Source organism: Corapipo altera, unplaced genomic scaffold, assembly GCF_003945725.1.
Source record: "Corapipo altera isolate COAL_440 unplaced genomic scaffold, ASM394572v1 151, whole genome shotgun sequence".
NCBI lineage: Eukaryota > Metazoa > Chordata > Aves > Passeriformes > Pipridae > Corapipo > Corapipo altera.
The window spans coordinates 1,561,609-1,579,736 of record NW_020884976.1 but is presented as its reverse complement, the minus strand read 5'-3'; the positions used below and the strand labels follow the sequence as shown (position 1 = coordinate 1,579,736).

At 45.6% G+C, this 18,128-nt stretch overlaps 1 protein-coding gene across 10 annotated transcripts in view; it reads left to right on the top strand.

Moving 5' to 3' along the window:
- MTMR3 (myotubularin related protein 3) overlaps positions 1–18,128 on the top strand; it is a 64,022-nt gene that overhangs the window by 22,099 nt on the left and 23,795 nt on the right. For all 10 annotated transcript variants that reach the window (XM_027665498.1, XM_027665501.1, XM_027665499.1 and 7 more), the window contains exons 3-9: positions 279–353; positions 729–818; positions 2,211–2,327; positions 9,527–9,609; positions 12,184–12,350; positions 15,706–15,802; positions 16,614–16,727. In XM_027665498.1, coding sequence (XP_027521299.1) covers positions 279–353; positions 729–818; positions 2,211–2,327; positions 9,527–9,609; positions 12,184–12,350; positions 15,706–15,802; positions 16,614–16,727 — 743 coding nt within the window. The remainder of the gene's footprint in view (positions 1–278; positions 354–728; positions 819–2,210; positions 2,328–9,526; positions 9,610–12,183; positions 12,351–15,705; positions 15,803–16,613; positions 16,728–18,128) is intronic.

Sequence of the window (18,128 nt, the reverse complement as noted above, 5' to 3'; positions counted from 1 at the left end):
CATCCTGTAGACCCTGGTCTAATTGCTGCCTTCAGACAGGTGTTCTCCCAGCAGCACCTCCAAGGGTGATTTTTCAGGATGAACAGAAGGAGCCAGACACAATTTGAAACAATTTTGGCTCTCGGGAGAGTGAGCTTGTATGGGTTTCATCTTCTCATAATTACTGTTTGCTCCCAGTTTTCTAACAGCTACATTCTCAGTCTTTAAAAGTTAATTTGTATTTATTTGCCGAAAGAAAATGACTGTAACTTCATCGTTATGCTCTTCTGGTTTTCTAGATTTTAGTAAGACAAGAGCCTCGAAGTACTGGGAGTAAAGACGAGGATTTCTCCTCCCATCCAGGGCCTGTCATGGTAAGCAAGAGGGGTTTGTAGGGTCTCCTACAGAGCAGAAGAGTTTAACATGTGAAGAACTTCAGGGAATTAATATTTACATGGGTGGTTGTTGAGTTTTAAGCACAGTGCTAGTCTAGGCTAATGTTTTTTCCCTAATGCTGCTATAAATCTTTCTGGATTTTTAATGACTGTATTAATCAGGCTGCAGAAGGAAACCTGTTCCCAATATCACGTTCAGTTGTCTGAGTGCCTGTCTGTGAAAGTTCAGCAACTTCCTGAAGTTGCTGATCCCTGAATTCCCTGAACTCTTCATCCCATGTGAGCTTTTTGCGTGGTTGTTTACAGCTCCTGTGAGTGACATGCTGAGGGGAACTAACACGCTTTGTTCCTCAGGATGAAGAGACTCAGCACAGCCTTGAATGCATCCAGGCTAATCAGATTTTTCCCAGGAAGCAGCTGATCCGAGAGGATGAGAACCTTCAGGTAATCACCACCCTGCTCCTGGCCAGGCAGGATCACAAGATCTCCAGCTGACCTGTGGATTCTCGGGCCTCTCCTGCAGCATTTGAATTCACAATTAGCACAGGAGTAGCAGAAGCTCATTTTCTCCTTAAATCCTCCAGTACTGTTGGTAGAACAGAGAACTCAGCATTACAGGACAAGAGGTTCCTTAGAGTGTCGGAAAAATATCGTTATTTGTACTAATGTCAAGTGCCAGGTTTGATTCCAGAGTTTAGAACTCTGTGTTTCTTAAAAAAACCACAACACTGAGCTAATTAAACACTACCACTGCATGTGGTTACTGGGAAGCCAGAAGCCTTATGTTGCACAAAAAATTGATATTTTTTGATTTGTTGATTTTCCAAAGTTCCTTTTGAAATCTGTTCAAATGATTTGCCACAAAATCCTGGAATTGTTTGGGTTGGAAGGGACCTTACAGCATATTCCATGGGCCGGGACACCTCCCACTAGACCAGGTTACTCCAAGCCCCGTCCAACCTGGCCTTGGGCACTTCCAGGGATCCAGGGGCAGCCACAGCTTCTCTGGGCAACCTGTGCCAGGGCCTCCCCACCCTCACAGCCAGGAATTCCTTCCCAGGCTCCCTGTGTCCTGTCCCTCCATCCCTTGTCCCCAGTCCCTCTCCAGCTCTCCCTGGAGCCTTCTCTTCTCCAGGTGAACCCCCCCAGCTCTCCCAGCCTGTCTATCCATGCAGCCACTCTTATATCAACTGAAGATGTGGTTTCTTTCATTGTAATATAAAATATTTCTGCTTGATCTAAGATAAGTTGGTGTAAAACCAGATTATTTTGAAGTTGAGCATTTACACTTTTCACCCAGCTCAGCTAAACTGGGCTTAAGTCACATTTGGAATTAAATGTGCAGTGTGATGTCACTGCAGGTTTTCTAACTTCCTAAAACAGCAGCAGGTTGTGCATTTTCTTATTTGCAGTGAGAAATATGAAGCAGAAGGTAGGATTTGCCCAACTGACTTGAGCTGTGTTGCACTGGGGGATCCAGTCTTGGCTGGTTACCTGAGCTTACATGGTAAATACTGGGGAAATAGCAGAGGAGATTATTCATCCTGGATGTTTTGCCTACTTTAGGATGGATTTAATGACATTATGGAAATGCCACTCTCCATTAAGTAAGGAGTGTGAGAGCATAATTCAAGGGCTTGGCCAGCCTGCTGGCCAAAATATGAGCATATTTGTCATAAAAATTCATTGCTTTCCCTGAGCAAGCTCTTCCCACTCAGGAAAAGTAACCGAAAATGAGGGACCACTTAAGAAAAAGCTACAATTAAGCTCTGAGCTGGCCTTAGCAGGGTTCCAGTGTGATCTGAGGGTGTTGCTGAGAGGTTTCTCCTTGTGCAGGTGCCGTTCATCGAACTCCACGGGGAGAGCACGGAGTACGTGGGGAGAGCAGAGGATGCCATCATTGCACTGTCCAACTACAGGCTGCACATCAAGTTCAAGGAGTCTGTTGTGAATGTAAGTGCTGCTCACCCTCTGGGCTCATCTCCATCACCAAACCAGAGTTTAGGATGAGAGCTCGGTGATCCTGCCTTTTAAGGGTGGTGGTGAGGAAAAAATCTCTTTATAGTGTTCAAATCCCATTTCTCAGGGAGAACAGATACGTAGATTTTGGTGTACATAGATACACCGAAGTCAAATCCCATTTCTCAGGGAGAGCAAATAGTTATTAAGGCACCAAAAGGTGACTCAGCACCTCTGAAAATTGAGTTTGCTGAGGAAATGTCACATCACTCAAGTTGATGTTCACTTTACAGCTCTGTCAGCCATGGCTTCTCCCCAAGCTCTGAATGGGAGAAATAAAACCTCTTACAAAGGGCTTTTGGAGCATCAAAGCTTGATTTATGCCTTGCTTGCAGCTTAAAAGGGTGGAAGTGGGTCCAGCTGCTGCAGTGATGTGCCAGACATTGGGTGGTGTGAGTACAGTCACTGACAGAAGAGATCTGGAGCTGGACCTCACCCTCAGCTGCACTGCTTTAAAGAGCTTTTTGCCAAGTGTCCATTCTTTAAAATTGTTGCTTATCCACCTCCTCGTGGCCACAGACACAAATTAACTGGTGTTGGATGCTCCTGTGCAGGGGGGTGATGCTGACACAGGGCAGTTGTAACACCAGTTGTGGATGATGTAGAGTTTGACAGGACATTATACATGGCACAGATTTATTTTTGTGGGAATTTATAATAAAACCAGTAAAATAAAATCCAAAGACTCAAAGCATTTTTTTTTCTCCTGATGATGAATTTTTTACCAGTCTCCTTATTCCAACCCAGTTCCTGACCTTGGCTAATTCCCAACTGCCAGTGTCAGTCACAGACTCTGAACTCTGCAGGGGTGAGTTAAGTGTCAGCCCCCAAACTGTGTGTTATTCCAAAGCTGGGAGAAGCAAGGGAAGCAAAGTATAGGAGTTGACAGGTGTCCAACACATACATGACTGAGACACACATGACCAGTGATGTGAGACACCACAGAGTCATGGAATGCTTTGGGTTGGAAGGGACCTTAAAGCTCATTCAGTGCCACCCCTGCCACAGGCAGGGACACCTCCCACTAGCCCAGGTTGCTCCAAGCCCTGTCCAACCTGGCCTTGGACACTTTCAGGGATCCAGGGGCAGCCACAGCTTCTCTGGGCACCCTGTGCCAGGGCCTCCCCACCCTCACAGGGAGGAATTTAATCAGCACCTGATTTAATTTTTGATGCCATGTCAATCTTAAATTTCAAGTTTTTGTTTGGTTTTGTGCCAGAACCGAATTATTAACTCTGTAAATATGTTGGTTACGAACTGAAACTCAGTCTTCAGTGTTTTATGTTGTGTTTAATCATGGAGCTGTGTTACCTACAGGCTTTGAAGTGTGGCTGGGTCATGGTTATCACAAGTCACTGCATTTTAGTTCATGAACTGTCAATGTTTTAGGCTGAACAAGCACATCTGCTCCTGATGAACTTGTGTGTGCAGCATTGCAGGGATATCCTTCATGAGCTGGGGGTTTTCAGCAAAGCAGGGTGTTATTTCTGACCGTGGCAGTTGCTCAAAATGATGGCAAAACTACGAGGACAAAAATGTGACTGGAAATGTGAGGGCTGTTGTTTCCCACTGCTGACCATCCAGAGCAGGTGGAACAATATGTGCATGTTTAGGAGGAGCATCACTTGACTTTTCTCTTACTCTGTAGTTAAACCTGAACTGGCACTTGAGACTTAACTCTGAAGCTGTAGGTGCCCCTGGGATGTGGTGAGGGCTCCATGGGGTGTGGGACACCTGGGGAGCTCCAGCCAGGGGAGGCAGGGGTTTTATAGGATTCCTCTGCTGCTCTGGGATACAAACCTCAATTCCAGGGTTGAAATCTGTTATGTAAATCTATAGTGTGTTCCTTCCTGCTGGATTTTGTGAGTCAGAGTCTCATTGTATGGAATCAACAACTGGAATTGCCAAAGCAAAGGATGGAATGTTGGACAACAAGGAGCTGAGATATGGGAAACAGGAGTGACCTTGGAAAGCAGGAGTTTGTCCTCAGGAATGCCAGGGAATGATGGATTTGCTTTATTAGGGAAGCCACTAGTGCATGGACTGCACTTCCTGTCACAGCTGTCCTCAGGATAATTGGGGTCATTAATTTTTAAGAATTTTCAATTCAGTATTTTTGGGCAGTAGCAGGAATTGATGCTTTATCAAACCATGTTCCTTGTTTGTGTTCAGGAAAGATTCCATAAAAGTTTGTCAGTTTTACCGCATCAGTTTTGCTTCCCTGACTTTCATATCCAGTGTTCTGCCCTCTCACTCTGTGTGATAGCTCATTATCATCAGCATCATTAACCAGAAATAATCAATTAGTGTATGAGGTAGAGCAGAATATAAATCACTCTTTGTAGCCATATATGACCATCACTAATAATGTGCTGTGAACTCGACTGGAATCCAGGGCAGAGAGGGCTTGGAGTATCTTTAAGGATAAAACATTCCTGCAGTAATTAAGAACTTATTTAAATTGTTAAATTTGGGGGCAATAATCCCTTTGGTTATTATTGATCAAAATTATTGATCAGATGCTGATTTTCTAAATTAAATCTTCACTGAGTAATTTTTCATTGAGTTCATTTGATTCTTTCCTGCTGATTTTCCATCACTAGAGCTGTTCAGAAAACACCCGTAAGAAGATATTTTTAAAAATGCATAAATGTTTCCTAATGTTCGGAATTGGGGTTTTTTTATTACTTGGAATGATTTTCATAAGAATCCCTGTCCTGAGGGCAGCCACACTGAAGACTTGTCACCTCAGTGAACACAAGTATTTCTGTGTAAGAAAGAGGACTCTTAGCAAATATCTGTGTAATAGAACCTGTGAAACAAATCGATTCCCTGTGTGTGGATGTGCAGCAGTTCTGGGCTGGAATCTCCTCTGGAAGGAGGTGGGATATTCCCATGGTACCACCTACTAAAGGCATGGCAGGAAGGGACTGGAATCCAGTTACAAATGGATTCCTGGCCTTTGTTTTTACCTCTCTGTGCTCTTTTTTGGTTACAACTCACAAAAATGGTGCCTGTGCCACCCCCGTGTTCCTCCCAGAGCTCCCCATCAGCTCCTGCACCTGCTGGGAAAGAAACACCGTGAAAAAGTTGCTCCTGCTCCCATTCAGCAGTGCAGAAATGGCTGTGTGTGGGAATCACTCCCATGGATCATTTCCTAGATCACACTGCTAATGGGAACACGGTGTTTCAAATGCAAAAACAAAACATCCTGCAGACCATGAATAAATCAGGGGGATTATGACATTCAAAAGTGTTGACTTACATTTATCCAGGGGATTGAAGTGCAGACTCAACAGGGATCTCTGGGGCACATGGGAGGTTTGGTTCCCAGGCCCATCCCTATTGATTCCTTAAGAAAATGTCCAACTTTGCAGCTGGGAGTGTTCCTGTGTTTTCTCCCTGTAAGCTGATGGCATTGATGGGAGAATTAACATTTCAGTGCAGTTCAGGAAAGCATGGGTTGCATGGGGCCTCTTTCCAGTGGTGGATTTTGGACACACTGCAAAAAAAAAAGTCATGATGGGAGAGATTTTCAGTCTTGGTGATGAGGTGAGTTTTAGTGTGAGCTTTCCCTTGCTTGGCTTTTACTGGAAGAATGATTGGGTTGGGATATTCCTTATGTCCATCCCTGCTGGAGAGGAGCTCAGACCTTGTCTTGTCCTGCTGCTCAAGATGTTCACTCTCAGAGCACGATGATCATGAGAGCAGAGAGGGCTCAGTGATGGCCTTCAAGACAAAACCCAAGTGTCATCAGTTGTAATGAAAAGCAAAATTTGCTTCAGATGCTCCTTGTGGGTTCTGTGGACCCGGGTGGGAATGAACTCCCTCCACCTCGGAGCCCTCGGTGCCTCCCTGTGTCACATCATCCCACACTTCAGGACACCCAGCCTTGCCCAAGTGCTTGTTAAAGTCACCAGCCTGGAACATCACCTTGACATTATTCCAGCTCTGAGCTGGGAAAACAAGGAAATACAAGGAATTGCAGCTCATGGCCTGGGTGCCATGGGATGTCCTGGAGGGACTGGGGCCAAATGGTGCACAGGGAAGGGTCTGCAGCACAGTTACTTGTGCCTGTTGCAGCCTGGCAGTGGTCCACTGCATCCCACTGGGCACTGTGGGCATGGATTGAGCCATGGGCTGGTTGTTTCAGCAGTGAAAACGTAACTTGTGCTTTCTCTAACTACACAGGGATGATTCTCTAGGTATGTCTTGTACTGGTGTAAGATAACAGACAGTTCCAGTCATCAAAATCATTAAAAAAACCTCCTCAAAAATAAAAAGTTTGAGTTGTAGAATGTTGCTGTTATTTAAAATGAGATAATTTTGGAGAAGAGACAGTCAGGAGAGAGACACAGCAAGAGCAGGATGCTCCAGTAGTCCCTGTAATGGGATGTAATTGGGCTCAGATAACAATGCATGTTTATTCTTATAAAAGCAGAAATGATTGCTTCTCCCTGCTTGGTTTCAGTGCCATTATCAGAGGGAAGTGCCTGCAGATGGAATTGATGTCTCTCCCAAGAACAGGCTCTGGGTGCCTGACTGGCATCAGCCTGAAAGATGGGCAGGGAAGGTTATCAGGGGAGGGAGGGAGCTGCAGCAGATAATTCTACAGAGCTTTCCTGGGGGAAGAATAATGGCCAGGAAGGAGACTGAAAACACAAGAGGAGCTGAGGACAGGTTTTTATGACTGGGAAAGAAAATTAAAAAGATTAATAGGAAGGTTGTCCTGAAGAAAAACGTGCAGATTGTGAGGAAATGGCTGCGCGTGGGTTGTCAGGGGAGAATGGATGGTTGGGGAGCACAGGGAAAGGGAGGGAACAAAGAGGGACTTTGAAAGAAGGAAATTAAAACAATGCAGGAGGAGAAGAATTAGTATGTCATTCCAGTGCAGACAGAGGAAGAGGAGCCAGGAGGAGAGAGCAAGGTGGAGAACTGCTTGAATGAAGATGGACACGGGGGAAAAAAGGCAATAGAAGAGGGCATGGGGAAAAAAAGATATTAAAAGATATTAAAAGACAAAGCAGCATTGGAGTAAAAAAGCAAGTCTGGAGTCTGACCTTAGCTGGAGAGAGGTACCTTACTTTCCATGTTGGTGCCATTTAACTCAGTGGTAGATTTAAATAACTTATTAGAGAGTAATGGAATCATTTAGTTTGGAAAAGACCTCGAAGATTGTCAGGTCCACCCTGTGCCCCATCCCCACCCTGTCCCCCAGCCCAGTGCCACCTCCAGTCCTTCCTTGGACACCTCCAGGGGTGGGGACTCCACCACCTCCCTGGGCAGCCCCTTCCAAGGCCTTACCACCCTTTCCAGGAAGAAATCCTTCCTGAGAATTATTGTTAGGTGCATATGAGGCTGTCCAGTCAGGAAGAAAGACTGGAGGATTGTCCAGTGAGGATCCATTCCAGTCCATTTATCAGACAACACTGTCACAATTTGCCTGCCTTGCAGACTAGAAGCAAGCAGGAGAAGGCATGGAAGCAATGAGCAGGTCAAATACAGGGATTAGCCTATGGAAAGGACGCCTGGTGTGGTCTGTGGTGCACTTCAGTCTTCAGCTGCCTTGGCAGAGTCACCTGCAGTCAGGTTGAGCTTAGGGCTGTCTCCCAGGAGAGATTCCAATCACCACTTCTGTCAGTTGTATTAGACTGTCACGGGCCTCAACCAGAGATAATACTGAAAACAGACCAAAAATCAAAATGATTTGAATATCCAAACTACTGGGCTGTTGGGTCAGGCACCTTCTTGCCCAGTCTCCTTGTGCCTGGATTGTCTGTCGTTTAACATCCAGCTACAAGCAAAGGAGCAGGATAACCTCCCTGGGCCAGCAGGCTGGTCCCTCTCCAGCTCTGGAGAGCCCAGTGCTGCCTCTGGGTTCAGCTCTGAGCTGAGCTTTAAGCAACCCCTCCTCTTGTAGTCTGGGGCTGTGAGTTCTGGCAATGATTTGGGGTTTGCACTCAGAAGAGGACTCTGGGCTCTGAGTGGTGCCTTCCCAGAGACAGCAGAGTTCTCCTCCCTCTCCTGGGCACAGGAGTTTGCTCCAGGCATCTTCCTGCTCGGAGCAAGTTTTCCTCTGGTTTATATTTCTGGGATATCTCTTCCCCTTGTCTACTGTTTTTAGTTCCATTTCCTTGAGTCCAGTCCTTTTTAAGCTTTGTGGTGCCTGTCTGGATTCCTTATCCCAGATCCTTGATTGGAGGTGACCTTCAAGGACTTACCCAACCGTCTGGAAAGGCCCTGGCAGGGCAGGCTCTGACAGCCACATCTTGTACCCCCAAGCCAGACCTTAAACTGCCTCCTCAGTCCTGTGATGGCAAAAATCAGAGCATTGGAATGTTACTGAACGATCCCCATGGCAGAGGGTTTGTTGCCTTGTGCAATGTTCACTACAATAAACAATTCAAACAGTTTTGTACTTTGTGTTTATTATAGGTATTGTTTAAATGTAGACATTTATTAATTTTATTTGTTTAAGACAATAATGTACATTTGCCCCTCTCAGGTAAAGGTCCAAAACTATTACTGAAAACTAATTAATTTTCATCTTGTGGTTTCTTCCTGTCTTTAAAGGCAATTTCAGCTGCTTTCATGTTCTCCTGATCAAGCTTCTGCTGGTTACATGTGCCATAAAAATAAAAGCATATAACTACACTCAAATATGAAAGATTCAACATTATTACTCCAAAGAGGGCTGCTTCAATCACAGTGTTGATCTGAACAGGCCAAATGGTTTTTCCCTGAAGAGGAAGTACAGGATATTTCCATAGAAAAGCATCCAGACTGCAGCAGTCTTAGATCTTGCTCAGCAGCTCCCTTTGGAGCTCCCAACAGTTAAAATTATATTAAGATTCCTAAATTTGGACCTGTAAGAGAGAAAAATACTTCCATGAGAGAGGAGCTTGGGTATGTGCTGCCTTTCCTGAAGGATTCTCAGCTGTTTCCATGGGATCCCTTAAGGTTTTGGGCTGTGGAGCTGACACACGAATACGTGTTACCAAACTTCAGAGCTGCTGAAGTAGTTTGAATTTCTTTGTTTTCCTCCCTCTTACCATATGGTCCTACAATAAATCCTCATGAGATATGCACAGAAATGACTGTTGAAATGAAATAATGACTGTTTTTAATTGCAGGTTCCACTGCAGCTCATCGAAAGCGTGGAGTGCCGGGATATATTTCAGCTTCATTTGACCTGCAAGGACTGCAAGGTGATAAGGTACGAGCAGGCTTGGCTTTCCACGTGCTCTGGGCAGCTGGGATGTTTGAAGGAAAGGCTTTTCCTTACTTACAGGACTTGATTTCCCTCAAAAGATTTTTTTAAAATGTCTGATTTTTATGGCATTTGGGCATTTTTGTGACGGGAGTGGGAGCAGGATGGGCTGTGTGTGCTGTGGTGCAGGACAGCAGCAAACCTTGGGCTGAGCCCCAGGTTTTGCTCTGAAATCAGTTTTAGTCTCACTGTGTTTTCCTGGCATTACAATCAGTTGTAGTATATTGCTTCAATAAATCATAGATATATCAATGTCTACATATCAACAGATAGAGAAGTGGATAAAAGCACTGACACACACAATGCTTGGGGAAGTGTTTAATTGGGATTTGGGCTTTGGAGGGTTAAACTGTGGGCTTGGGGAGCTCTGTGCCTTCAGCCACCCTGCATTTTCAGCACCTGTGAGGGTACAGTCACTGTCCCAAAGGCATAGTAACCTACTGGGAAAAAAAGGAGGGAATAAGGTAAAAGAAAGTGAGGGAATAAGGAAATCCAGGTCTGCACCCAGCAGAGCAGCCAGGTCATGGAGAGGAGCAGTCACTGCTCTGTCCTTCAGCAGCCTCCAGAGCCTGAGCCAGGACTCTCTGAGCCACCAAACCTCAACTACAGCTATTTTATTTTATTATTTTTTTTTTTACTTTTCTGCTGCAGAAATTAATTTTGATCTATGAACTTTAATTAAGGAGAAAGGAACATTTATTTTTGATTAAATGTTTGCTGGCAGTACCTTTTGTATAATGAAATGAGCCCCAGTCATCTCTGAGCGCTCACGATCTTTAACAGGTCAGCTGCTTCCTGAAATGCTCTTTTTCTCACCAGGGCTGATTTTACTTTAGAAGTAATATTTAGTTTAATTTGAATCCAATATTTAACTTCCTCTTCCCTTGTAGCCCTTGAAATTTAAGAAAGTCACCCTTCCTCTCTACATTAATTTGTTTTTTTCTCTTCAGTAGTAGAATGACTACAAATTATTTGTATTTATGCCCTTCCTTATGAATTTCCCTTCAAAATTGCGTCTCCAAGACTGAGGACCTGGTGGGACTGTTGGCAGATGGTGAAGTGTGGGGCTGAGACAGCAGATTTTGAACATTTTCATGTTCTTTTTCATAAGCAAAGTTTGTATTTTGAGTTCAAGTGAAGATAGTACCAATTATTTGCACCACTAACTTCAAAGGAATTTAGAGAATTTAGGGTGAGATGTATCTTGTCTGAGGAAGGATATTTAATAGAGAATGATCCAGTCCAAGCAAGGAGTCTGGGCTTGCTTTATACTCAGTGATGGGAAATAAATAAACACCTCAGGCTGCAGTTCCTCACAGCTCTGCAGAGATGTTGGATGTGTCTTTCCCATCCACTGCCTGGCCCTGAGCTCTCTGCAGGTGGGGGGAGTAAATGTGCCCCCAGGGAATGCAGGTGCCATCCTTACCCAGGAGCACTGCAGGACTCAGACTGAGCCTGGAAATACTCAGGGAATGTTTAATAACTGTGAAATTGGGGGTAAATCTGTCAGAGCAAAATAAAACACTGAGTCCAGGAATCCCCTTTGAAAAGACAAGCTAATGCAATTTTACTACACTGCTTTGAAGATTAGTTTCTCCTGTGCAGGGAATATTCTCACCAGTTGTTGTTAGTCTGTAATGTTGGGCAAAGCTCAGTTTGAAACACGTGGTTTGTGCTTCCCACCAAGGCCAGAAGGAGAAGGCTTTGGAAGGGACCTTAAAGCTCGTCCAGTCCCACCCCCTGCCATGGGCAGGGACACCTTCCACCAGCCCAGGTTGCTCCAAACCCTGTCCAACCTGGCCTTGGACACTTCCAGGGATCCAGGGGCAGCCACAGCTTCTCTGGGCAACCTGGGCCAGGGCCTCACCACCCTCACAGGGAAGGATTCCTTCCCAGTCTCCCATCTGTCCCTGCCCTCTGGCAGTGGGAAGCCATTCCCTGTGTCCTGTCCCTCCATTCCTTGTCCCCAGTCCCTCTCCAGCTCTCCTGGAGCCCCTTTAGGCCCTGCAAGGGGCTCTCAGGTCTCCCTGGAGCCTTCTCTTCTCCAGGGGAACCCCCCCAGCTCTCCCAGCCTGTTCTTGTTTACAGGACTGTGATTATGGTTACAATACATAGATCAGAGTGTATGTGGTAGTTTTCTGAGTTTCCACCTGACTCCAGCAGTCAGAATTCTCTGGAACACGTTCCTGTCTCTGACCTCAGTGATCTGGTCCTTGGTTTTGTAGTTAACATGTGCACAAACATCCCCCTCATTGCTGGCAGGGCACAGCCCTGGTTACTCACAGCCACAGGACGTTGCTGCTCACAGTTAATCCTGACTCCCTAAGTGTGTTTCGTCTCTAATATCCACAGGTTTCCTTTTTACTGTCCATTGGAATGTACACAGAAGCAGAACTAAGTTGTCCCTAAGATATTTATTCTCACTCCCCCCTTTCACAGAGGTTTCCATGCTCAGCCTGTCATTCCCAGCCTGCCATCTGTCCCTGCAAATTCACCAGGGGATGTTTGTTTGTGGCACAGGTGTCAGTTCTCCACCTTTGAGCAGTGCCAGGACTGGCTGAAGCGGCTCAACAATGCCATCCGCCCGCCCGCCAAGATCGAGGACCTGTTCTCCTTCGCCTACCACGCCTGGTGCATGGAGGTCTATGCCAGTGAGAAGGAGCAGCACGGGGACCTGTGTCGGCCAGGTACGTGGGAACAGCCCAGGGATCAGCCCAGGGCAAAGCAGCTCCTCCAGATCTCCTGGAATTATTGTGGTGGGTGTGATTCCACAGAGTCACAGGATGTGCTGAGTTGGGAGGGACCCACAAGGATCCCTCAGTTCAACTCCTGGCCCTGCACAGGCCCAGCCCCAAGAGTCACCCCCTGTGCCCCAGAGCATCATCCAAAACCTCCTGGAGCTCTGGCAGCCTTGGGGCTGTGCCCACTGCCCTGGGGAGCCTGGGCAGTGCCCAACCAGCCTCTGGGGGAAGAACCTTTGGCTGAGATCCAACCTGATCCTGCCCTGACACAGCTCCAGCCATTCCCTGGCTGCTGTCCCTGGTCCCCCCAGAGCAGAGCTCAGTCCCTGCCCCTCCTCTGCCCCTGCCCAGGCACTTGGAACTGCACTGAGGTCTCTCCTCAGTCTCCTCTGCTCCAGCTCAACACACCAAGTGCCCTCAGCTGCTCCTCATTCCTCTTTATGTTCACCACAGCAGCAACTTTGAGTCTAAACCATGTGGTGGTTGTGCCACGTTTTTTGTGACTGCCTGGAACAGTGGTTTCCAGCATGGATGTTGAGGAGCAGGAGGTGAAGGAGATGGGAGGCCCTGAGCTGCTCCTGAGCTTCATTCCCAGCCACAGCACTGGGATGTATTTTAGTGCAGTACCATCCTTGCTGGAGGGTTTTTGAAGCCCACAAGTAAATAAAAGCTAAAAATTGGGATGCTGGTGGTTGTAGCACTTGTTTGAATATAAGAAATTTGATTTCCAGGCCTCTGCAGTCTCTTGTCACTCACAATTCACTGCCTGAGGGAAGTGTCCCAGCTGTCAGGCTGAGTGATGTTCCTGGGATTCTGTCCTTGTTCCTGAGGTTTCTCTGGAGCTGGGCACACTGTCATGCCTTCAGTGCCTGAGGAAGAGCAGTGAACAGGGAGCACACAGGTGAAGGAGGAGCTCCTTGGCTCCTGTTCCTGCACATCACACACTTCCTCAGCAGCTGCTGGAAAATGGCAAAAAAATCCTCAGGGCAGAATTTCATACCCAGGGCTTCTCCCTCCTCACTAAATTCAGGAAATGGGAGATAGCAGACATGTGGAAGCATTGCTGGGTCTCCTTGTAGCCCTTTTCCTCACTGAAACAGGTGGGCTTCAGCCTGAGGCTGGGTTAGGATAATCAGGGAATCATGGAGTGGTTTGGATTTGAAGGAACCTCAAAGCCCATCTCGTTCCACCCCTGCCGTGGGCAGGGACACCTTCCACCAGCCCAGGATGCTCCAAGCCCTGCCCTGCCTGGCCTTGGACAGTGCCAGAGGGAAGAAGGAGCATTTATGTTTTTATTTAAAAACTTCTACCAATCAAGTTTTTTCTTTTCTTCAACATAACTTTATCTTCCTGTAGCTGCCTCTTCCTGGGGGTGGATATTCTCCTTCACAGAGCTGAGTTAGAGTTAAGTCACTGTGAATGTTGTTGGAGAAGTTAATCCCAAGACGTTGTAATTTCTCTTTCACATCCAAGCAGCCCATTATTTGGCAGATATGTACAGAAAGACTAAATTGCTTCAAAATCCATCTGAGTATCAACTTCAGGGGAAAAACTATGTTAACAATGTATGTAACAGAGATCTGAGCTGTGGCTCAGGATCAGCTCTTATAGTCAGGAGAGATAAGTCCATAAAATGTCCAGCTTGTTTTTCCTGTGATTTTGAGAGTGGATTGGGATGCTTCTAAATATTATCCATCTTGACTCAAAGTGCCTCTTAAAATGCCAGCATTTCAGGAGGAATGGACAGGATGTTAAGGCTGGGGTTTCATTTCTCAGAGGAAAACCTGAGATTTCCCAGGAACTAAAAATTAGGAGGGGAAAATCAAACAGAATATTTCATTTTCATGGAGTTTTATGTGTTTCTCTTAAAACCCTCCAGGGCTATGCAGCATTGATTGGGGATATTTCCAGTATTCTCATTTGCTATCCAAAAAAACCTCCTTAAGGATGGATCACAGGTTTTATTAAAGACCATTCCTCAGAGCAGGTGATGGTTAAGCCCGTCCCCAGTGCTGCAGGAGCATCTGCTGCTCCAGTCAAAGGGTTTGTGGGATTTTGAAACAAAACAGTCTCTAAGGACACCTCCCACCAGCCCAGGTTGCTCCAAGCCCATCCAGCCTGGCCTTGGACACTTCCAGGGATCCAGGGGCAGCCACAGCTTCTCTGGGCAACCTGTGCCAGGGCCTCCCCACCCTCACAGGGCACAATTCCCTCCCAGTGTCTGTCCTCTGTGTTTATCTCTAATTGTTCTGTGATGCCACATTAAAAAATCGTTTCAGACATGTGCATTTACATCTTTGAGCTAAATGTGTATCTACAGATATCTGGGGGATTGAAAGACTTAAAGGGTTTTCTGAAATATTTAATGGAAAGATGTAATACTTAAAGCAGTAATTTTGCAGCAGATTTCTGGCCCCTATTGGGTGCTGCTCTGCCTCAGGATTTAATGATAGAGTAATTTAAAGAGACAGGCAATGGATGGACTTTCAGAATCACTTGATTTAGTGTTGGTCTCAGGCTCATTAAATTTAGCACATTTCTTGGCTCTGGAAACCTGGAAATTTTGTCTATTTCTCTAGAATTTAATAACTATCAGAATAGTTATTCTTTACTGCCACTGTATATTTTTGCAATTGTTTTTTGATACTTTTTTAAAAAGTCCCTAGGAAATAAATTGGGCTCATTCCACTTCCTTTAATGTATTAATCCAGAAATTTATGAGGATCTTGTGACTGATATTTATGCATTTTACCTTCCTATCTCCACATGACTCATAGAGGAATAATATCCAATTTGTGGACAGAAAACTGAGGTGCAGGATAAGTGACAGGACTTGCCTCCAGCCATAGAGGAACCTGGGGCTGGAATTGCATGTTCCATGTTGACTGCCCACGTTCCCGAGCACATTCCAGGTCTCAGCCCCTCACCAGAGCTTCACATTCTTCTCATTGATACAAAATTCTTCTGAACTTCACAAAATAAGGACTGCTATTTTTTTTTTTCCCTGAAACTCCTGATGTATCTAAATTCCTTCTGCTGGTGTGCTCAGGTCTGGTTTGCAGTGTTACTGTTTTACATGAATTTCCCCAAATTGGTAATTTGAGGAATTTACCATGTTGGACTTTGGCATTCCTGGAGAGTTGGCCATGGAGAGCCAGCAGTGCAGTTGTCAGAGTGAGGCTGTGAAATGCAGCTGGCTTTGCACTGACTGATGTGCTGGTTTTCTCTTGGGTATTCTGTGAAGTGGGAATCTTAATTTCTTCTTTCCCATTCATTTTCTCCCTCTGCTCTTGCTCCCCAGGAGAACATGTAACTTCCAGGTTTAAGAACGAAGTGGAGCGGATGGGGTTTGATATGAACAATGCCTGGAGGATTTCCAACATCAATGAGAAGTACAAGTGAGTATTTGGCAGATTCACAGCCAAATGGCAGCTCAAAACACTGATTTTTTTATGGCAGATTAGTGGAACTTTTTTCAAGTTCTACAGTTCTTAATACAGGCCAATCAGAATTATGATTTTTTGTTGTTTTATAGAAAATATGCTTTTAATTATTGAATATTTTATTAGCTGATATGAATTTTTCAGCTTAGAAATCCCAGATTTTGGTGTGCTTGCTGGAGGACATCTCAGAGAATTCTAAGGGAAGAAAAGGGAGCAAAGAGTGGAGTTTGAACTTTTATAAACCATTTTTTATTGTGTCTTGTTCTCTAACTTATTACAGAGACATGTATTAAAGAAAAGACAGGTTTGAAAGAGTTAAGTTTGCAAAGGCTGAAAATAAGAGAAAACACTTTCTGAGGTCCTGAAAGCCCAGACAAAAGTCCTCTGTGGGCTCTGGAGCAGAGGAAGGTGCTCCTGGATCCTCCTGGTGGGATGGGGTGTTGTGGCTGCTCCCTGCTCCAGCTCAGAGCTAAACCAGCTGGAACTCTGTGTGCTGGAACACCTTTCCTTGCTCTGCCTCTGCAGGGTAATGCCTTCAGCTGGTAGTTGGTGTCACTGCAAGAAGAACCCCTGCCTTGGTCTCCAGAAATCCCGGGAAGGAAAAATAGCCATTCCTTACACACTTAACGCTGGAGAAGGAGGAATTTATTGACAGGCAGTGAAACAAATCAGCAAAAGGGGCTGCACAGTGTCAGTTTTTACACTGCCAAGGGTGCAGCTGCTCTGTGTCACTAATGTCCAACCCTGTGCACCCCTTTTCCCCCAGGCTGTGTGGCAGTTACCCCCAGGAGATCATAGTTCCCGCCTGGATCACGGATAAGGAGCTGGAGAGCGTGGCAAGCTTCCGGTCCTGGAAGCGCATCCCTGCCGTGGTGTACAGGTGAGGCCCCTGCAGCTGCACCAGCTGCCTGGAAGTGGGGGGTTCTGGCAAATAAAAGCTGAAATAAGCTGTAAGTGGGAATTTGGGCTGGTAATAAAAGGTGTTCAGGCTCCCCTGGGTGAGGCAGAACTTGCTACATGTTCACTCTGAGAGGGAATGATGGTTTGCATTTTGAATTCCAAACACATACTGCAGGAGCACTCGGCATTTGCATCTCCTGCAAATCATTCCTGGGGCAGTCACCCCAGTTAAGATTGATTTTTAAGTTTTTTTGATATGAAAATGAAAAAATGTAAGATGAAGACCTCGGTGATAAATGTCCTCCCTGGCTGGGTGTGCCTTTGGCTTTTCTCTGACTCTGACCTGGCTAATTCTCAGACTGCAGCATAAAGAAGGACAAATACCAAAATCACTTGAAGGAGATATAACACTCAAATTAAAAATTAGTACATGGTTTAGATCTATCTATATATTTTGGATAGTTTTCACTAGACAGCCTCTTGCTTAGACTGAATCCAGAAACTCTCCATATAAAATTGCTTTTCTGAAATACTGGGGTTTTGACAGCTTCTTTAGGAAGAAATATATTTCAGCATCTGTTTTTTCAAATATTCTGGATTATGTGGATATTCTGTGGCTGCCCCATCCTTGGAAGTGCTCAAGGCCACGTTGGACGGGGCTTGGAGTAACCTGGGCTAGTGGAAGGTGTCTCTGCCCATGGCAGGGGGTGGAATGGGTCCCTTCCAACCCAAACCATTCTGTGATTCTATAGACCTGTCGTTTAACACCTTGGCCCCTTCCCTGGTGTGATTATCCTCCCATAAATCTTTAAAATCTCTTTAAAAAATCAGATGACAAAGGGATCAAAAAGATAATGTGTACTGTTGATGCCCTGAGCCTGCCTTGCCACCCATTCCTTGGGATCAACTGCAGGCTGACTGTGGAGAGCAGAAAACTTGGCAAATCCATAATCCTGGGTGGGAGCAGTGAGGGCAGAGAGCTCTGGGCCACAAAACACTGTTTACCCAGCTGAAGGTTCTTGTCTTGGGAAAGGAGAACATATTGGCTCGTGGCAGCAAACCATTATCTTTAAATCCTCCTGTCTTCTCTCCCTTGCCTTCCAGGCAGCACAGGGGTTTAGAATGGTTTCTTTTGGAATGGTGAGGAGTTGTTCCATCCTCTGCTCAGCTCTGGGAGGGGGAAAAATGCCTTCCAGCATATGCTGACTTTTAAAAATGTAGATATTTTGTTATTATGGTGCTATATATAATATATATATGTATAAAAGAGAACAGTGTGATTTCTCTGTGGGTTGGGGTCAGCTTTGCATGCTGCATTTCAGGCCACTTTGGGCCTTTTCTGCAGTTGTCACATAATTCAGGGACACCTCACCTCCAAACA